The 20,400-nt window shown below is 39.0% G+C and overlaps 1 protein-coding gene and 1 pseudogene across 1 annotated transcript in view; both read left to right on the forward strand.

The window, feature by feature from the left end:
- NUP210L (nucleoporin 210kDa-like) overlaps positions 1-20,400 on the forward strand; it is a 101,586-nt gene that overhangs the window by 65,218 nt on the left and 15,968 nt on the right. The window contains exons 18-32 of the mRNA XM_010838380.1: positions 2,247-2,335; positions 2,844-2,948; positions 3,245-3,346; positions 4,856-4,984; positions 5,656-5,783; positions 6,870-7,002; positions 7,436-7,498; positions 7,858-8,037; positions 8,357-8,437; positions 8,526-8,657; positions 13,710-13,868; positions 14,814-14,905; positions 16,063-16,237; positions 17,387-17,562; positions 18,193-18,410. Coding sequence (XP_010836682.1) covers positions 2,247-2,335; positions 2,844-2,948; positions 3,245-3,346; positions 4,856-4,984; positions 5,656-5,783; positions 6,870-7,002; positions 7,436-7,498; positions 7,858-8,037; positions 8,357-8,437; positions 8,526-8,657; positions 13,710-13,868; positions 14,814-14,905; positions 16,063-16,237; positions 17,387-17,562; positions 18,193-18,410 — 1,962 coding nt within the window. The remainder of the gene's footprint in view (positions 1-2,246; positions 2,336-2,843; positions 2,949-3,244; positions 3,347-4,855; positions 4,985-5,655; positions 5,784-6,869; positions 7,003-7,435; positions 7,499-7,857; positions 8,038-8,356; positions 8,438-8,525; positions 8,658-13,709; positions 13,869-14,813; positions 14,906-16,062; positions 16,238-17,386; positions 17,563-18,192; positions 18,411-20,400) is intronic.
- LOC104987468 lies at positions 9,809-10,616 on the forward strand (annotated as a pseudogene).

A 20,400-nucleotide genomic window follows, 5' to 3' on the forward strand; every position in this document is an offset into this window, starting at 1 on the left:
TCCAAGAAGTAAGCGTCTTTTAATTTCATGGCTGCAATCACCATCTGCAGTGATTTTGGAGCCCCCAAAAATAAAGTCTGACACTGTTTCCACTGTTTCCCCATCTATTTCCCATGAAGTGATGGGACCAGATGCCATGATTTATACTCAGGACCAATTTAAGGGCTTAACTACATACTATATCATAGTACTCATATGTATATGATACTATAACATTAAAATACTGATAATGTGATACAGTTAATGTAAAAAGTGGTAGGGAAGAAAGAGATGCTTGTTATACCCTGTAATGATGAATCACCACATACCATCCATTTTATTTTCTAAATGTTTTTTTTTTGTTTTATCCCTTCCTCTCTAACTTCATCACTAATATCCTCATAACCTCTATCCTATATCACCATAGTAGCCTCCTAACTGATCTCCATGTGTCTCTCCTACCGTCTAATCCATCCTGCATACTACTGTCCAGAATGATCCTTCTAAAGAATAAATACAAAACTCTGTCTTAAAATTCTTCTGGAAATAGTTTAAGTCTAGTAATTTATTGAGCTCTTATGACATGCCAGATACTACACTAAATACTTTATATACTTTTTAATTTTTATCTTTTAATTTTTTTATTTATTTGTATTTTTTTTGCTGCACTGGGTCTTAGTTGTGGTGGCTGGGCTTTCTCTAGTTCCGGCACGAGGGGAGCTTCTCTTGTGGAGCATGGGCTCTAGAGTGGCAGGCTCAGTATTGTGGCTCCTGGGCTTAGTTGCCCCACAGCAAGTGGGATCTTAGTTTTCTGACGGGGGATTGAACCCACGTGCTCTGCATTGAAAGGTGGATTCTTAACCATTGTACCATAAGGGAAGTCTGATACATACATTATCATACATACATTTCCTGTTATCCTCATTGCAGTTATGGGAGACTGACATATCCCTGTTTAGTAAGTTTACTCATTCATTAAACATTTATTGAGTTCTTATTATATTCTAGGCTGAGTTTTAGGCCCTGAAATCATAACAATAAATAGATGAAGCCACAAGTTCTCTGATATCATAGCCTATAGTATACTCTTAATTATTGTATAAGAGTATACAATACTGGTAACAGTATTGTACTGTTACCAGTGTTGTCACATTGTCTTTCTGGATAAGTTCTTGCAGCTTAACATACCAACCCATACCTGCTTCTTTGGCTTCACCTTTTATTACCACCCACATGTTTCTACGTTTTTCTTAAACTCAATGACTTTAGATCCTTAACCATGACAAGCCTTGTCATTCCTCTTTCCTTTGCATAAGTTGTATTTTCTCTCTCTTTTTTTATTTTTTTAACTTTTGCATCTTTGCTTAGCTAAACTCTTCCTCTAGTAATCTAGGAATTTTCTGTTCTTCTGTATTCCCAGTCTAAGGAGAATGTTCCTTCTTTGTGCTCTTATATATTCTGTATTATGTGCTTTGTACATACTTCTATATTGCAGCCACCCTCCTAAGCTGTGGGTTTCTCTGAAGGTAAGAACAGTGTTGTCTTCATCTCTGTATCCTAATTACTGCCATAGTACCTAACATATAGTAGACCCTTAATAAATCTTTGTTTTGAATGAATGAATGTAAAATCATGAGAAAATGTTCTGCAGATTTATGCATGATCATCATGTGTTGAGAATATAATAAGAATTGACCTCAATAAAGTGGCAGATTCATGATAGTTAAATTGAAAAGAATAAATGAGTAAAGCAAGGTCAGATTATAGATGGCTTCAAATACCAGTTTAAGGAGTTTGAATTGCTCTAATAAGGACTAGTTAGCCATTTAAAGTTTTTGAGTAAGGGATTGACATAACATTTACATACACATAACAGTTTAGAAGCATAAAAATCCCAAAGGACTTTCTCTTTATTTCTCACTTCTGTTCTTAAATCAAACAAAAATTTCCCCATACACTCTTGTCAGCTTATTTTTGGACTCACGAGCCATTAGAACTGGAAAGAATTTTAGATTTTTGCCTCTCAATCTCCCATTTAATAAAGGAACTGAGAAATAAACATTGCCCAAGGTCAGCAAAGTCAGCACAAAACCCCAGTTTTCTGTTTCCTTTGTATTTCCCTAATCACTGTGTGTGTGTGATTTTTTTTTTCTCCCTCCAATAAAATACCGTTTGGAAAAAATTATGGTAGAGTTTGGTTTTCTGGGGACCCTTTTGTATTTTACGTGTTATTGTTTCTCACAGGGTATTTTTCTGCATGTCTCCAGGTCATCAGATCCTTAAAGTACATCAGATAAAAGGGACTGTACTCATTGGAGTCAATTTTGTGGGCTATTCAGAGAAGAAAAGTCCAAAGGTAAGTGGAGACTGTTATGTGAAAAATACTAATTAACTGAAATTTAAGGCTCCTTGCTGCTGCTGCTGCTGCTGCTAAGTCGCTTCAGTCGTGTCCAACTCTGTGACCCCATAGACGGCAGCCCACCAGGCTCCCCTGTCCCTGGGATTCTCCAGGCAAGAACACTGGAGTGGGTTGCCATTTCTTTCTCCAATGCATGAAAGTGAAAAGTGAAAGTGAAGTTGCTCAGTCGTGTCCGACTCTTTGCAACCCCACGGACTGCAGCCCATCAGGCTCCTCCGTCCATGGGATTTTCCAGGCAAGAGTACTGGAGTTGGTATATTTATAGACCTTAGAAGTCTATAAATATAGCTGATGTAAATATAAATACAGCTGATGTAAATCTGAGAGTTATGTACCTTTATGATTGTGTTATCTTTGGCACTTGAAAGAGTATTGGAATCTTTACTCACTGAGATGAGAAATTAAAAGTTTATATTTATCATTATGCTTCTTATTACATTTCTAGGAACTTTCCAACTTGCCCAGATCTGTGGCTGTGGAGCTGCTCCTGGTAGATGATGTAACAGTATTGCCTGAGAATGCCACCATCTATAACCACCCTGATGTGAAGGTAGGAGCTGTATGGTTCTAGATAAATGGAATCATGTTGGAGGGGAGAGTTCTAGGTTATTAAAATTAACAGTATAAATATAAAAAAGCTCACTTATGTGTTAAAAATCACTGATACGTATATAATGTATATATAATAATTATCTTTAGCACTAATACTTTAATAATTATATTTGGTCTTTGGTCTGTTGATTTTAATCTTTTAATGTCATACTCTTTCTTAGGTAAGTAGAAATTACTTTGAAATATTTATAATCCAAAGGGAATGGAATATTATTTGTCTTGATTTTTCCATAGGAAATATTTAGCCTTGTGGAAGGATCTGGTTATTTTTTAGTCAACAGTAGTGAGCAAGATATTGTCACCATCACTTACCTGGAAGCAGAAAGCTCTGTCCAGGTGAGTTCTAGAAATATCCCCAGATCGATGGCCTCAGGTCAAAGCTCATTCTTAGGAGAATGATCAGAAAAATATTATTAGGCATTTCAAACTTGTTACATAGAATAACATTTGTGTCTTTTTCTTTTTTAACCTATGTAGATTCTTAAACAAAAAAATGAGTTTTTTGTTGTTGTTGTTGTAATTGTCTATAGAAGGAAATAGCAACCCACTCCAGTATTCTTGCCTGGAGAATCCCATGGCCAGAGGAGCCTGGCGGACTACAATCCATGGGGTCACAAAGAGTTGTACATGACTGAGCGACTTAGCATAGCATATAATATGGGGAAATTTTTGGTTCTGATTGAATGGAAACAGTGTAGGAGACATCTAACTATAAGATTTCCGTTAAAACAAGGTTCAGAAAGAGAAAAACAAGTATCATATATTAATGCATATATATGGGAATTTAGAAAAATGGTTCTGATGAACAGAACCATTCTGTGGACACAGTTGGGAAGGTGAGGGTGGGACAAATTGAGAAAGTAACATTGTCATATATACACAATCATGTGTGAAAAAGATACTTAGTGGAAAGTTACTAAATAGCACAGAGTCTAGCCTGGAACTCTGTGATGACCTAGAGGGGCAGGCTGGCGGGAGGGGAGGGAGATTCAGGAGGGAAGGGATATATATATATATATATAATTATGAGTGATTCATATTGTTGTACAGCATAAACCAACACAAAATTGTAAAGTGATTTTCCACCAATTAAAAAATAAGTAAAAATTTTAAAAAGGTTAATTTTTATAAATTTCAAAGCACAGAACTGTGTGCATAGTTAAATATACTATTGACTTTATAACCTGAGTATATGATGTTTTCGGCCAGATATGGCAACTCAAAATATTAATCTGACTCCATAGTCAATATGCCAAGGGATTTTCTTTTAGTTGACTTGCAGTAATAAAAAGTATACATTAAATTAACAGATGTATTTATTTCCTTCACAGAGCTCAAAGGGATTTAACTTACTATAGTCATAATGTTGCTTTTTAAAAGGGGAGATTGAGGCCCTGTGTGCCAGCAAAGGATGTAAAAAACCATACTGCTGTGCAGGAGCTGTATGTAGTACAAGAAGGAAAAACAAAGTATCGGTCCACCCTGTGCTCTCTCTCCCTGCTTGTGATTGCAGTGTAAATGTACCTGATTTTCTTCCTGAATCCTTTCCCTGTTCATAATTTAAAAACTGGATATGTATGTTGGATTCTGCTTGAAATCAGTCAATTTAAACTTTGCTCTTTATCAGTTAATAAATATTTGTTAAGGGTACATATTTTGCCACAAACTGAAGCATCACTTTAAGGGAACATATTATGCTATGCCTGAAACTTATAATGTGACTTCTCAGAGTTCCTATCACAAAGAAAGTAAGATATTGTATTTTCTATTTGGATAGAAATAATTGCTCTCATATGCTTGGAGCATATTTGCTTCTTTATCCAGCTGCAATCTTCTTCCCTCTAGTTAGTTCCATTACATCCAGGAATTCTCACCTTGGAGGTCTATGATCTGTGTTTGGCTTTCTTGGGTCCAGCAATGGCTCACCTCACGGTGTCAGACATACAAGAGCTGGAGCTTGATCTGATTGATAAGGTAAGAAATGTTTGCTGTATCTCTTAAGGGAAGCAGGTGTCATTCTCACTCACTAGCGTCACTTAATATAGTCTGTGCTCAGCTACTGTGTGTATTTGCCAGGCCCTTTGATAATGTTAATGGAAATACCTGCCCTTAAAGAACACCATTCCAACATTAATATCATGATGAAGATAGAGTGTTAAAGAACAGCTTAAAAGAATACACATGCTGCTGCTGCTGCTAAGTCGCTTCAGTCGTGTCCGACTCTGTGCGACCCCATAGACAGCAGCCCACTAGGCTTCCCCGTCCCTGGGATTCTCCAGGCAAGAACACTGGAGCGGGTTGCCATTTCCTTCTCCAATGTGTGAAAGTGAAAAGTGAAAGTGAAGTCGCTCAATCGTGTCCGACCCTTAGCGACCCCATGGACTGTAGCCTACCAGGCTCCTCTGTCCATGGGATTTTCCAGGCAAGAGTACTGGAGTGGGGTGCCATTGCCTTGTCCGAAAAGAATATACATAGATTATGCTTACTTGCTCAAAGGCTGATCAAGAACGTTTAGCATTAACCAAAGGGCTTGCCCGACTCTGTGCAACCTTGCCACCTCTGCATTAAACTGCCCTACGTAAATGAGACAGCTTTACTAAATTACCTTTGAATTATTTTTTTAAATTTTTATTTTTAACTACCAGGTTGAAATAGGTAAAACTGTGTTAGTAACTGTGAGGGTTCTTGGCTCTTCCAAACGCCCATTCCGAAATAAATACTTCAGAAACATGGAGCTCAAATTGCAACTGGCTTCTGCCATTGTGACCCTGGCGTGAGTACCATTTCAATTCTTCTTTCTCCTTAAGTTTATTATCATGAGAATATCCCTCCTGGTAGCCTGGTTATCTCTCCCTTAGGTTATTTCAGATTTTCTTTTTTGTGTGTGTGTAATAAAGTTTTATTAAAGTATAAAGGAGATAGAGAAAGCCTCTGACATAGGCATCAGAAGGGGGCAGAAAGAGTACCCCCCTGCTAGTCTTCAGCTGGATGTTATATAGTCACTGCTGCTGACTCTGTGCGACCCCATAGACGGCAGCCCACCAGGCTCCCCCGTCCCTGGGATTCTCCAAGCAAGAACACTGGAGTGGGTTGCCATTTCCTTCTCCAATGCATGAAAGTGAAAAGTGAAAGTGAAGTCGTGTCTGACTCTTAGCGACCCCATGGACTGCAGCCCACCAGGCTCCTCCGTCCATGGGATTTTCCAGGCAAGAGTACTAGAGTGGGGTGCCACTGCCTTCTCTGTATTTCAGATTTTCTTCTTTCCTTTTTTGTCATAGTATCTTTCAGCCCACATTCTCTTCCCACACTCAACTCTCGACAAAATACCCCTTTCACATCCTCAGATGTCTTATTTTGGGACTAATATGTGTCTCATTAACACTTCTATTTTATGGAACTTCTTGGATAATATCCTTTGAGGATGCTTCAGGCTTGAGGACCTTCAAAAACTCTATCTAGAAGTAGAGGCACTGGTATTCCCCTCTGCAAAAGAAAAAATACAGAAATTCTGAGGCAATTTAGTATTTGTAGTTTTACCAGGCTATGTTTATATTGCCCTTATTCCTTTGGAGACTTAGAACAAATATTTGCCCTTCAGGAGCTTCCCGCCATTGCTATGAACTTTGTCTTGACTCTGAAAGTTATTTTCTGGCAGTTCCTCTTAACCTGAGTTAAAATGAGCAGAAGATTGGGAATTCTCTGGGAGTCCAGTGATGAGGATTCTGCATTCTAAGGGCTATGTACCTGAGTTCATTCCCTGGTTGGGGAACTAAGATCCCACAAGCATCTTAGAAAGATGTATAAGTGGCCAATCTTAAAAACAAATCTTTCTCACCTAGACATTCATGGGTCTTTTCAGGCTAATGGAGGAACAAGATGAATACTCTGAAAATTATATCCTTCGAGCTATCACTGTTGGGCAAACCACACTTGTAGCTATTGCCAGGGACAAGATGGGGAGAAAATTCACATCAACCCCTCGGCAAATTGAAGTAAGGAAATTATCTCATCCAAAATTCATACTTCATCTTGTTTATAAATTTATAAGTTTTATAAATGTCCAGTGGTTAGGACTCTGCTTTCACTGCTTACATCATGAGTTCAATCCCTGGTTGGGGAACTAAGATCCCACAAGTTGTGAAGTATGGCCAAAAAAAGTAATTGTAAACATAATTTTAATGACCACTTTTATTCTAGTGAGCAGATACATAATAACTTGTTTAAGCATTTTCACTTAAGTAATTTATAATTTTTTGCTATCAAAATGAAAATTTGTGTTATAAATAAAATAAAATACCTGTCTTTGTATACAACTTCATTGTACATAATTAGGAGTTTTTTTTCCCTTAGAGTAAGCTGCATGATCATTTGTCGTGAAGTTGACTCTAGTTAACCACTGTTGTCCTTTTGGTTTTCTCCTTCAAGGTGTTTCCTCCATTTAGACTTGTTCCAGAGAAAATGACACTGATTCCAACTAACATGATGCAGGTGATCCTAAAGCCAAAAATGAGCCTTTCTCTTCATCCCATCTCTGCCCCACCCCAATACACATATACACCTCTTCCTGTTGGCCTTCCCTTGTCCACTCTCAACCAAGTACAACAGGATCTGATAAAGAAGAAAATTAGTATTTTCTTTGTTCTATGATAATCATGGTATGAACTACTTCTTGGAATCCCATGGATTATTTATAGCACTTGTATTTTATCTGCATTTGAGCTGATATGGCACATGCTGGTTGGAAAGTGGGGGAAGGTGAAGAAGTTGAGTTGCTCAGACAGAATGTTGGAAAAGGAGATGTGACTTCTCCTCAAACTCCAGCATTCACTGGTGTGTTTAAATTTCAGGTGATGTCTGAAGGTGGCCCTCAGCCTCAATCTATCATTCATTTCTCCATCAGTAATCAGACTGTGGCTGTTGTTAACAGGAGGGGCCAAGTTACAGGGAAGGTAGTTGGCAGAGCTGTGGTCCATGGCACCATTCAGACAGTAAATGAAGATACTGGAAAAGTCATTGTGTTTTCCCAGGTATCGGTTCTTTGTTCTGCTCTGCTTCTGCTCTTCCATCTGGGAGTCATATTGGGAGGTGGAGGAGGAAGTAGTGATGGGGAGGGTGTCCGTAGCCCATGGGAAATATGTAATCTTTAGTTATGAGACATAGTCCCTATGCTTAAGAAATTGTTTCAAGAACAACGACAACAAAAAGCCCATATATATGGCGTATTTTTGTTGTCATTGTTGTTGAATGCCCCAAACAACAACAATCAAATGAGTTGTCATAAGCATCTCTGTCTACCCCATAGACATTCCCTCTTAGCCTAAGCTTCCTCTCCACCCTGTTGAGCAGGATGAAGTACAGATTGAGGTTGTACAGCTAAGGGCTGTTAGGATCCTTGCAGCTGCAACTCGACTCATCACAGCTACTGAGGTCAGTATGATGGTTCTGTTCTAGGTTCATTATGTTGATAATGCCAGCTGGACAGGAGGTATAGCACAAAACCACTCTTCCTTTTCAGATGCCAGTTTATGTCATGGGAGTGACCAGTACCCAGACCCCTTTCTCCTTCAGCAGTGCCAACCCTGGGCTCACATTCCACTGGTCCATGAGCAAAAGGGATGTACTGGATTTAGTGCCCAGGCATTCAGAGGTATGAACATATCTGTTAACATATTACCTTAGGGATTTATTTTATTTCATCCTTGGTTTTAGACTGACTTCCTTCTAAACTACACAACATTATTACTTACTATTTCTGATTGTTCTGTGAATGCTATAAACCTGAAAATCATATGAAGAATCCAAATTTGAGTATTCAGATAATACTACACAATATTTAACATACTTTGCTGGAAAGAACTCTTAAGAAAGCATTGCTTCCTTTGATACATTTGCTGTTATATAATGTTGCATTTGTGAACAAATAACTGTTACATGAATAATATATTATGAATATAAAGTATGTATACATAGAGTTTAAATTTAACATACTTTGCTGGAAAGAGCTCTTAAGAAAGTAATGCTTAATGGAGAAGGAAATGGCAACCCACTCCAGTACCCTTGCTTGGGAAATCTCATGGGGATTCTAGTGTGCAACCGTCCATGGAGTACAACAGGGCTGGACACGGCTTAGCGACTAAAAAACAAACGGCAGTTCTAGCCAATGTGTGAGAACAAACACTTGTAAGGAATTTGGGGTTGGGGCTGAAACCAACATCCTATTGTTTGCAGATGTGAATGTCTATTTAGAAAAACCAAAATAAACTGCAAGCAAATATTTAAACTAAAAAAAAAAAAGAAAGTAATGCTTAAGAAAGCATTGCTTCCTTTGATACATTTGCTGTTGTATAATGTTGCATTTGTGAACAAATAACTGTGTTACATGAATAACATATTATGAATATAAAGTATTTATACATAGAGTTTAAATATGTGATATAATCTTTCAACATACTCAGACATACTTAATTATATTAATAATCATGTTTGTGCTACATGATGGGCAGTTGACATTAAGACTTAAGAAAGCTGACCCTGGAGAAGGAAAAGGCAACCCACTCCAGTACTCTTGCCTAGAAAATTCCATGGATGGAGGAGCCTGGTGGGCTACAGCCCATGGGGAATAAAATAAGAAGGCTAACAAATAAATACTATAAAAATGAACTAAACAGCAATACTGGAACTGAAGAATATAATGACTGAACTGAAAATTTCAATGCAGACATTTTAAAGTTTGGTTTATGTATAAAATGGAATATTATTCAGCCTTAGAAAAGAAGGAAATCCCATCATTGCAACAACATGGGAGAAACAGGAAGTTATGCTAAGCGAAATAAACCAGTCACATAGACAAACATTGCATGATCTTGGTTTTATGTGGCACCTTTATTAAAAGAAGTCAAACTCATAGTAACAGAGAGTAGAATGCCAATTACCACATGCTGGGGCTTAGGAGAAAAAAGATTATTTAAAAAGTGAAAGGTAGTTGCCAAGGAATGAGGGGAGTAGATCATCAGGAGTTATTGTTTAATGGATATAGTTTTTATTTTAACAAAGTGGAACAATATGAATGTACTTAGTGTTAGGTAGTTAGAATAGGGAAAAAGGAGTCCAGAATAACAGTGGCTAAAAGATACGGAAGAGAAAAGCCAGTGAAAATAGAACACAGGAAGGTCTGAGGACTGGAGTGAGGGCCTCAGGTAAAACAAACAATACTCCTGGCTGGCCCAATTTACACAAGACAGGCCCAGGGAAAAAAACATATAAAAAGAGGAGCCAAAGCTAGCTCTCTGTCTGTCTCCCGCGTGCTGGAGCACTCTTCTCTTCGCGTCTTTGGATCGATGTACCCTCACACCTCAAAGATGGATTTTCCTGCTATCTTCTAAATAAAATAGAGCTGTAACACTGAATAAAAAAAAAAAAAAAGACTTAAGAAAGCTGGTTGCTGAGCACATTTCTGGGCCCATGCTACTAGGAGCTGGGGAAGAACTGGAATCTTCCCTCGTGCACGTAGGGTGCTATGGGTGTCATAGGGCTTGTGTGGGCCACCAACTGGCAACTGATTCTGGACTGAGTACCTTATATCAATGGCAAATTTAAGGATAGTTAATTAAACTGTTCTTCCACGGTGGTACCGGCTTCTCCAAATTCAGCACCTGCTGCTTTTGAAATGCCCAAAGCCCCTCATGATGGCCACTGAGGAAATCCACAATGCAACATGAATCTTTATGTTTTTTTTTTTTTTTAAATAGCCTTTATACTTTAATGCATTTAGCACTTACTCTGAAATCTGGAAAAGAAAAGAAAAAAAATGAAGTGGATACTGCAGACAAATTTTACCTACTTCATGACATTGTTACATGATCATCAGTTTAATGGAACCCACCCAAGATGGTCCAGGATCAGTGGCAGCCACCTAGGTCTGGACTTTACCTTAGGAAGAAGAAACCTGGGACCAAGATACCCAGGTCACAATTCAGTGCCTACAAAAACAAAGAATTAGAGTTAGACCTTAAAAGAGATCAGAGGGGTTATAGAAGCTACAATTAGTCATTTCTGGAGCCAGTTACAAAGAAAAGTATGGAAAAATTAAAAATTTTCCAATTTTCTGAAAATATCCTAGATCTATAATCTAAGGAAACTCTAGTGGTTGGGTCTTCTGTCATGGACTCCACAGAGCCTAGTTATACTTGGAACTGAAAAGGAATATAACTGTACTTAGTTTGGTAGAGTTCTGCAGAAGGATTTGGCTTTTTTTCCAAATAGGAAAAAAAGGGATAGCAAATAGGAATTGTGTGAAAGGAAGGGATGGCATAAGCCTTATTACCACCTGCTCTACTTTTTACTTCCTTTAATTTTCTTGTCTAAAGAAGCACTCTTTTCTCTAACAGAAGAAATGATTGAGAGCTACACAAGATTTTCTTCCCCAGCCTTTGACCTCACATAGACAAACTGGGTGATGAAATGGGCAAATACAAAGGTTTGTAACGGGCTGTGCATTTGGCAGTTCCGTGGATCTGTTTCTTGCTTCAACAGTGCTTGGATGGAACAGACCCAAAGACACTCCCTTGCCCCAGCCTCCTACCACCTGCCAACCCTTTTTTCAGTTGCAACCACTGGAATCAGTCACTCAGCTGTCTGCAATCACCAGGGACCAGCCAACATCATTTTTTGAGCTTAACTCCTTATTACCGATCAACTATGAACTCCTAGATTTGTCATAATTATTCCACTGACATGGAGGCTATCATCAACCACCTGGTCAGCAAGCATCTGTGGGCCTCCTACACCTACCTCTCTGTGGGCTTCTATTTCAACTGAAATGATGTGGTTCTGGAGGACATGGGCCACTTTTTCCACAGTGTGGCTCTGGAGGGCATGGGCCACTTTTTCCACGAATTGGCTGATGAGCAGGCCGAGGGCTACGGGCATCTCTTGAGAATGCAAAACCAGCACAGTGGCTACACCCTCTTTCAAGACATGCAGTAGCATCTGAAGGTGAGTGGGTAAAACCCAGAATCCTATGGAAGCCTCTGCACTCATGGAGAAGAACCTGAGCCAGGCCATTTTGGATCTCCATGACCTGGGTTCTGCCCATGCAGACCCCCATCTCTGTGACTTCTTAGAGAGCTGCGTCCTAGATGAAGAGGTAAAACTCATCAAGAAAATGGTGATCACCTGACCAACCTCCACAGGCTGGTTGGTCCCCAGATTGAATTGGGTTGGTATCTCTTCTAAAGGCTCACCCTCAAGCATGACTTGGAGCCTCTGGAGCCCCGCAGCCTTTGGCGAGCCCCTCTGATGTGAGGGCTTTTGCATGACACCAGAAGCCCTTCTCTATAACCACTAAGGCAGCTTTTCAACTATCCTGGAACCCTCTCCCAAACCTTGGACCAAATGGAAACATTAAAGCTTTTTTGCAGCAAAAAAGGAAGAAAGGTCTCTAATGTCCTACATGGTAGACTTCCTGCACTGTGGTGTCACCATTTAGAAATTCAGTTGAATTAAACAATTATAAAACACTTGTTCTTTAGCATAAAACTTTCTTCCAGACAATTGATCATAATCTGCACGAGGGAAGTGGGAATTTTTATGTAGGGATGGAGGGAAAGGTGATTTTGGAATTTGGAACTCCTGAGTCAAGTGAGCAAAGGAAGGCCTTGAGGGCTTCAGACAGCAAAAAGGCAGAGGAGACAGGACATGAAATGAATGATAGGAATGGAATTGCCAAAAAGGTAGGCAAGTGCCTACTTCAGCGTTTGCCTTAGTGTTGGACCTCCCTTCTCTCTCAGCAGAAGTCCATCAAGGTCTAATCCTATCTAGTCTAGACTAGAAGGGAAGTAAAGCAAATAGAGAAATTGTCAGCTAGTTTAACATTGTCCTAAACAGGGGCTTCCCTTTCTTGTCGTCTTCCTCCCTTGTTATCACTATGAACTCCAGGAGTAGATTGCCTAACTTCTCTCTGATCTCAGGCTCTACTGTCTCAACCCATTTAGGAAACCCCTTTTTTCATTTGCATTCTTCTCCTATCAAGTAATTGACTTCAAGATGAGAAATCTTATATAGGAATCTTTCCAGAATTAGTTGAGCACTGAACACAGAAGTGTACTTTAGGGGTGACTGTGTTGCTGGGAATATGAAAAGAAACAAATATGAAAAAACCCTGGGGGAATTATCTGGTGGTCCAGTGATAAGGACTTGGTGCTTTCACTGCAGGGGACCTGGATTCAATCCCTGGTTGTGAACTAAGATCCCACAAGCTGTGTGGTGTGGCCACAAAAAGAAAAAAAAAAAAAAATGGGCTTCCTTGGTGACACAGTGGATAAGAATCCGCCTGCCAATGCAGGGGACACAGGTTTAATCCCTGGTCCAGGAAAATCCTAAATGCCATGGGGCAACTAAACCGCTGCACCAAAACTACTGAAAACCACGCATCCTAGAGCCCATGATCTTCAACAAGAGAAAGCACCACATAGAGAAGCCTGCACACCACAACTAGAGGATAGCCCTCACCATCTGCAACTAGAGAAAACCCGCGTGCAGCAGTGAGGACCTAGTACAGCCATAAATAAATAGATAATTTTAAATGAAGAAAGAAAATAAGTCTGGAACTCTAATTCTTCTTGATAGCTATTTTCAACAAAGAGGGAAGGGCACAGTGTTTATTCATGAATATTTCTTAATCCATCCCTTTCCTGTCTAGGTTTTTCTGCAACTTCCAGTAGAGAATAACTTTGCCATGGTTGTCCACACAAAAGCAGCTGGTCGGACCAATATCAAAGTTACTGTCCACTGTATGAACAGTTCATCTGGACAGTTCGAGGGGAATTTGTTAGAACTGTCTGATGAAGTTCAGATCCTGGTAAGATCCCAAACCTAAATCTTGTTTTTGTTTATCAAGGAGAAGAAAGTTATATTCTCTTATATTCCATGAAGAGTTTGTCTGGATAGAGATAGAGAAATTGCTAGAGGGATCTCTAAAATAGGCTTAGGGTTTCTAGATCTTTGTTATTTCCGCTAATTGTTTGTCTATGGGTATTGACCTTACAAACTACAACACATGCATTCAACTCCCAACACAGTGAATAGTATACAAACACCACGGTAACTAAAGGGAATTAAGTTCTGATTTGTTCTGCCTAACATAGATAGATATTATGGTACATTCCACTTAGCTATATTCACAGGTAGAATGAAATCCTGTCCTGACTTCTGGTAAGGTGTAAGAGTATGAAGTTTCTATAGATATATTCAAGCTGAAAGTTAAATGGCCCTACTGTTTTTAGAATTCAAAGAAAAAATATATTTTGTATAGAGAAAATAAATTTCTCTACCTCTGGATTTGGGATTAATTTTTTTCTTTTCTTTTTATCCTTTGTTTTGGCTTTGGTTCCCTGATTCAGTGAGGGGTAGAGGAAAAAGCACTTTACTGGGAGGTAGAAGACCTAAATAGTGCCCTTGCTAATTTAATACTATAGGTTTTTCATTCTCAAATCTTTCTTTAGATTACTAGAACTAAAATTAGAAATTTCAAAATCATTTTATACTAATATCTAAGTAATATAGGGGATATGGTAAGTGCAAAAACTATGCCTAGTCCCTTGTAGTCAGAAACAGGCTGTGTTAGGTTATATGTTCTAGACTACTTAAATATGTTTTAAATGCCTGGCTCATTTTGGAAAGCAATATTATGGGACTTGGGCTAAATTGCAGTCAGGCAGACTTGATTTGTAGTTTGTCCATTTGTGAGTAAAGGTCATCATTTGTCTTTTCCAGAAATGAGGAAAGCATCATTTTCTCATTCCAGGTGTTTGAAAAACTTCAACTTTTCTATCCAGAGTGCCAGCCTGAACAAATTCTGATGTCCATGAATTCTCAGCTCAAACTCCATACCAACAGGTAAGGAGAATAGAGAAGAAGATAGGCTAGGATCTAACTTTACCCTCAGTGAAACACTGCACATAAAAGAACTATTGCCTTCTAGGTGATTTTTCTAACTCACAAATAAATTTTTTAGTTGAAGTGAAATTCACGTAACATAAAATTAAATTGTCTGATTCAGTGGTGTTTAGTACATACACAGTATTGTGTAACCATTACCTCTAGTTTCAAAACATTTTCATTATCACCAGAGACCCATACCCATTAAACACTCACTCACCATTCTCCTCTCCTCTCAGTCCCTGGCAATCACTAATCAGCTGTCTCTGTGGATTTAAATACTGTATGTTTCATGTAAATGAAACCATACCATGTGACCTTTTGTGTTGAGTTCTTGCAGTTAACATGATTTCAAGGTTCATCCACGCTGTAGCATGTATGGGTACTTCATTCCTTTTTATGACTGAATAATATTCCATTATATGAATATACTACGTTTTGTTTATCTAATTGTCCATTGGTGGACCTTTGGTTTGTTTTCACCTTTTAGCTATTGTGGATAGTGCTGCTATGAACATTCATGTACAAGTATTTGTTTGAATACAGTTGTCCCTTGGCATCCACCAAGGATTGGTTCCAGGACCCACCCTTGCCCCCAAAATCTGCAGACTCAAAGATCCATTATATAAAATGGTATAGTATTTATAGTGCATTTATAGGTTATAGTACATATAACCTATGCTCATCTTCCTGTATACTTTAAACTCTCTCTAAATTGCTTATAATACCTAATACAATATAAATGTTATGTAAATAGTCACCAGTCCAAGGCAAGTTCACATTTTGCTTTCTGGAACTTTTTGAAATTTTCAGTCTGTGCTTGGTTGAATCTGTGGTTGCAGAACCCACAGATGTGAAAAGCTGACTTTACCTGTTTTTAATTCTTTTCACCAAATAATTTTTTAATGATAAATATATAATAGTATTTGATTTTTAAGGAGATAAGCATAATCCAAAGGCTGACTTTTACCTGAGGAACAAATAACTACACAACAAGGAGAACCGAGCAGTTTTCTGAGTACAGCCTCTAACAGTGGTCTAGGCAATTGCTACTCCTTTATTTCTGATCAGTCAGAGCCCCCAAGAGATGCCACCTGCCCCCATTTATTCCCTAGGGAAGGGGCCGCCTTTGTGAGTTCCCGTGTCCTCAAGTGTTTCCCTAATTCATCTGTCATCGAGGAGGATGGTGAAGGGCTCCTGAAAGCTGGTTCCATTGCAGGCACTGCTGTGTTAGAAGTCACTTCTACAGAACCTTTTGGAGTAAACCAAACAACTATAACTGGGGTTCAGGTGAGTTCAGGGACTTACTCAAAAAAATAAAAGGAATACCATGGCCTTAAGAGGCAGACTGACTTTCTAGTTTAGAACTAGAAATTTCTCTGGAAGTCAGAAATGAACTGTAAGATAAGAGGACAATCTTGACATGAACCATCAAATTAAAGTGGACTTTAGAGTCCTTGTTATAAAAGACATTAATCTCAAAATGGTATGACTGTTTTCTGAGCAACTTTGGCAAAAGGATTGGTATGGGAGAAATGTAGAACTATTACTATCAAAATTAGGCTTTTTGATATGTTTTAAATGTTTTTAGACTTTAAAAAAAAATTAGAATTAGAAGAGACCTTAGAGGTAAGTTAGTCTAAAACAAAATGTTTGGGGCATTAAAAATCTAGTATGTTCCAGCCTTGTGTTGCTCCTTTTATGTATATATTTTTTACCCACCACAAAAACCCTATTATACAAGCATCATTAGCCCTATTAAACTGATAAGAAATATAAAACCTAGAATGGTTAAATGAAGATATGAAATGATAAAGCTAGGTTTCAAAGCTGGACTTCCCTTATTGTATCACAGTATTTTACTTCCCTTACTTTATCTGTTATAGTACAAAAACACAATCTATATTCTTGATAAGTTATCAGTTACTTAACAATAAATAATACACTCTTCACAAGAGAGGAAATACAGTCCATTCCTCAAAAAACTCCAGCTTTGCTTCGTATTTCTGCTGTTTTAATCATTAAAAGAGGCTTTCCAGGTGGCACGGTGGTAAAGAATCCACTTGCCAATGCAAGAGATGCAAGAGACACGGGTTTGAACCCTCAGTTGGGAAGATCCCCTGGAGAAGGAAATGACAACCCATTCCAGTATTCTTGCCTGGAAAATTCCATAAGCAGAGGAGCCTGGTGGGCTATAGTCCATGGAGTCACTAAGAGGCAGATATGACTGAGCAACTGAGCACACACCGATAATTAAAAGCCATTTCCTGTACTGTCATATTTCTTTTTCACTCTGATTTAAGTCATCTGAAATCAAGAGCTGGCTACTTCCTACAAAAGAGGAACATGATTTTTATCACTGATTGTAAGTCTCAGAATATGGTCATAGGTCCCCTCCAGTGCATTCTGCTCTGTACCAATAGGTTTTGTCTCCCACAGGTAGCACCAGTGACATACCTGCGAATGAGCAGCCACCCCAAGCTATACACGGCTCAAGGAAGGACCCTATCAGCCTTTCCCTTGGGCATGTCTCTTACCTTCATTGTTCAGTTTTACAATAGCATTGGAGAGAAATTCCACACACACAATACCCAGCTTTATCTGGCTTTAAACAGGTATGGAAGGCAAAGGAATGGTGTTATCGCTATGGCAGAAATCTTGTAGATTAGCCTGGTATAAGCAGTGCTAGTAAATTCCTCTCATGTTATGCACTTGGAAACTGATCTTTCTTTCATTAAGATAGGGAGGGACAGTTGACTTTAATATTGGGATTTCCCTGGAGGTTCAGTGTTAGGACTCCATGCTTTCACTTCTATGGGCCTGGGTTCAATCCCTGGTTGAAGAACTAAAGTCACACATGGTGGTATGACCAAAAAAGCAACAAAACAAAAAACTATCTGCTTTTTTAAAAAATGAGGGAAAGACCAGAATTAATTATTCAATGAAGAAGATTTTTAATATTTGAATTTGACAAGTCCTAGTTCATATAAAACTCCTATAAGGAGCCAACTGGAGTATTATCAAAAAGCCAAACTGGAAAAAAAATTTTTTTAAGAAAAATAGCCTAGCTGGGCACCATGTATATAAATGTAATAGACCTGATCCCTGGCCCTAGTTGTTTACTCTCCACTGTAGAATTCCATCTGAATTCTTTTGAGCTATTGAATATAAAATGTTGTGATAGGGTCTGGCTCCAGAACTGTTGACTCTTTTCAGAGATTCCTACCTTTCATGTCTACTTTCAGAGATGACCTGCTGCTCATTGGACCAGGGAATAGGAACTACACTTACATGGCCCAGGCTGTGAACAGAGGGGTGACACTTGTGAGGCTCTGGGACCGGAGACATCCAGGCATGGCCGATTATATCCCTGTTTCTGTAGAGCATGCCATCGAGCCAGACACCAAGCTTACCTTTGTCGGAGATGTCATCTGCTTCCATACTTACCTCCTCAACCAGAATGGTTTGGATACTTTCACTTTCTCAACCTCACAACTGACAGGATTAGAAAGCAACTCATCCCTTAGAGGATTTCTCTCTGAGAAAGAAAATACTTTAGTGTATTTTATTATTTTTCATGTTAAATTGATAATTCTTAGTTTAGTGCCCATTTCTCTCCATAGCCAGCTGACTAGAAGTCAGCCAGTAATATTTATCAAAAGTCTATTGAACATGTAGGCAGTGCAGTGTACCATGCCTTCTCCTCCACTCCTAGCTTCTGAAGGAAGATAACTGCAAAGTTGAACGTCAATAAAGGATGAGATGAAAGGAAGGAAAAGACAATAAGGCTTTAGTTCTAAGAACCGATTGTGTGTACACTGTTTTGTGAGGCAACTTTAAAGGCCTGACTTCCATGTATACCATCACTGAAAAAAGGTTTGGCCTTGCACTGGGCTACAGTATACTCATGATCAGCAAAGTATTTCTGTTCTAAGAAGTACTACTGAGTTACAGAAAATCAGTCTTGGCTTTGGAAATGTGTTATATCTTTAGGGTCACAGGTAGCATATCCCAAAATGGTATACATTGACTGGTTGTATGCAATCAAATAATCCATCCAAGTAAGGCTGGCTGGGGTGGTATGTGGTTTGGGTTTTGCATCCTCTTTGGGGAATTATGGATACATGTTATTTGGGTAAAGTGATGTAACATTGAACCTGACTTTAACATTAACCATATATTTTGGACTTGATACAGAGGGAACTCTATTCAGCCTGAGTCAAATCCTCCAATCCTGACAACTGACTTGTAAACAACCACTATTTATTAACATGTAATCCAGGGTCAGTGAGCTAACTGCTTACTATACCATGACTATTAATCTTTTGTCGATGAAACAGAGGCTTTTATACTTCCTTTTCCTAGGTTCTGTCAGGATGGTCACTCTTGTCATCCACTCTGGAATTTTGGTCATCTCAAGTCAGTACCACTTTAGATGAGGAAGCAGAAGGGCCACATTCGAGGATCAGTAATCCAATCTAATATTTGACATTTCTCTAGCACCTTGGGACTTAAGCCAAAGTAAACTAATCCTCTCTTCTGCCAGCTGATCCTTGCTTGCAGTCTTCTTGCTGATATCAATCAGTAGGTTAAAACAGATTCATTGTAGCAGGGTCTATACAAAGTTTCAGTTCAGTTCAGTTCAGTTGTTCAGTCATGTCCCACTCTTTGCAACCCCATGAATCCCAGCATGCCAGGCCTCCCTGTCCATCACCAATTCTCGGAGTTTACCCAAACTCACATCCATCGAGTCGGTGATGCCATCCAGCCATCTCATCCTCTGTCGTCCCCTTCTCCTCCTGCCCCAATCCCTCCCAGAACCAGGGTCTTTTCCAATGAGTCAACTCTTTGCATGAGGTGGCCAAAGTATTGGAGTTTCAGCTTCAGCATCAGTCCTTCCAATGAACAGCTAGGACTAGTCTCCTTTAGGATGGACTGGTTGAATCTCCTTGCAGTCCAAGGGACTCTCAAGAGTCTTTTCCAACACAACAGCTCAGCATCAATTCTTCATCGCTCAGCTTTCTTCATAGTCCAACTCTCACATCCTTACATGACCACTGGAAAAACCATAGCTTTAACTAGACGGACCTTTGTTGGCAAAGTAATGTCTCTGCTTTTGAATATGCTGTCTAGGTTGGTCATAACTTTCCTTCCAAGGAGTAAGTGTCTTTTAATTTCGTGGCTGCAGTCACCATCTGCAGTGATTTTTGAGCCCCCCAAAATAAAATCTGTTTTTGTTTGCCCATCTATCTGCCATGAAGTGATGGGACTGGATGCCATGATCTTAGTTTTCTGAATGTTGAGTTTTCAGCCAACTTTTTCACTCTCCTCTTTCACTTTCATCAAGAGGCTGTTGAGTTCCTCTTCACTTTCTGCCATAAGGGTGATGTCATCTGCTTATCTGAGGTTATTGATATTTCTCCCGGCAATCTTGATTCCAGCTTGTGCTTCTT

This window comes from Bison bison, unplaced genomic scaffold (assembly GCF_000754665.1).
Source record: "Bison bison bison isolate TAMUID 2011002044 unplaced genomic scaffold, Bison_UMD1.0 scf7180017864093, whole genome shotgun sequence".
Classification (NCBI taxonomy): domain Eukaryota; kingdom Metazoa; phylum Chordata; class Mammalia; order Artiodactyla; family Bovidae; genus Bison; species Bison bison.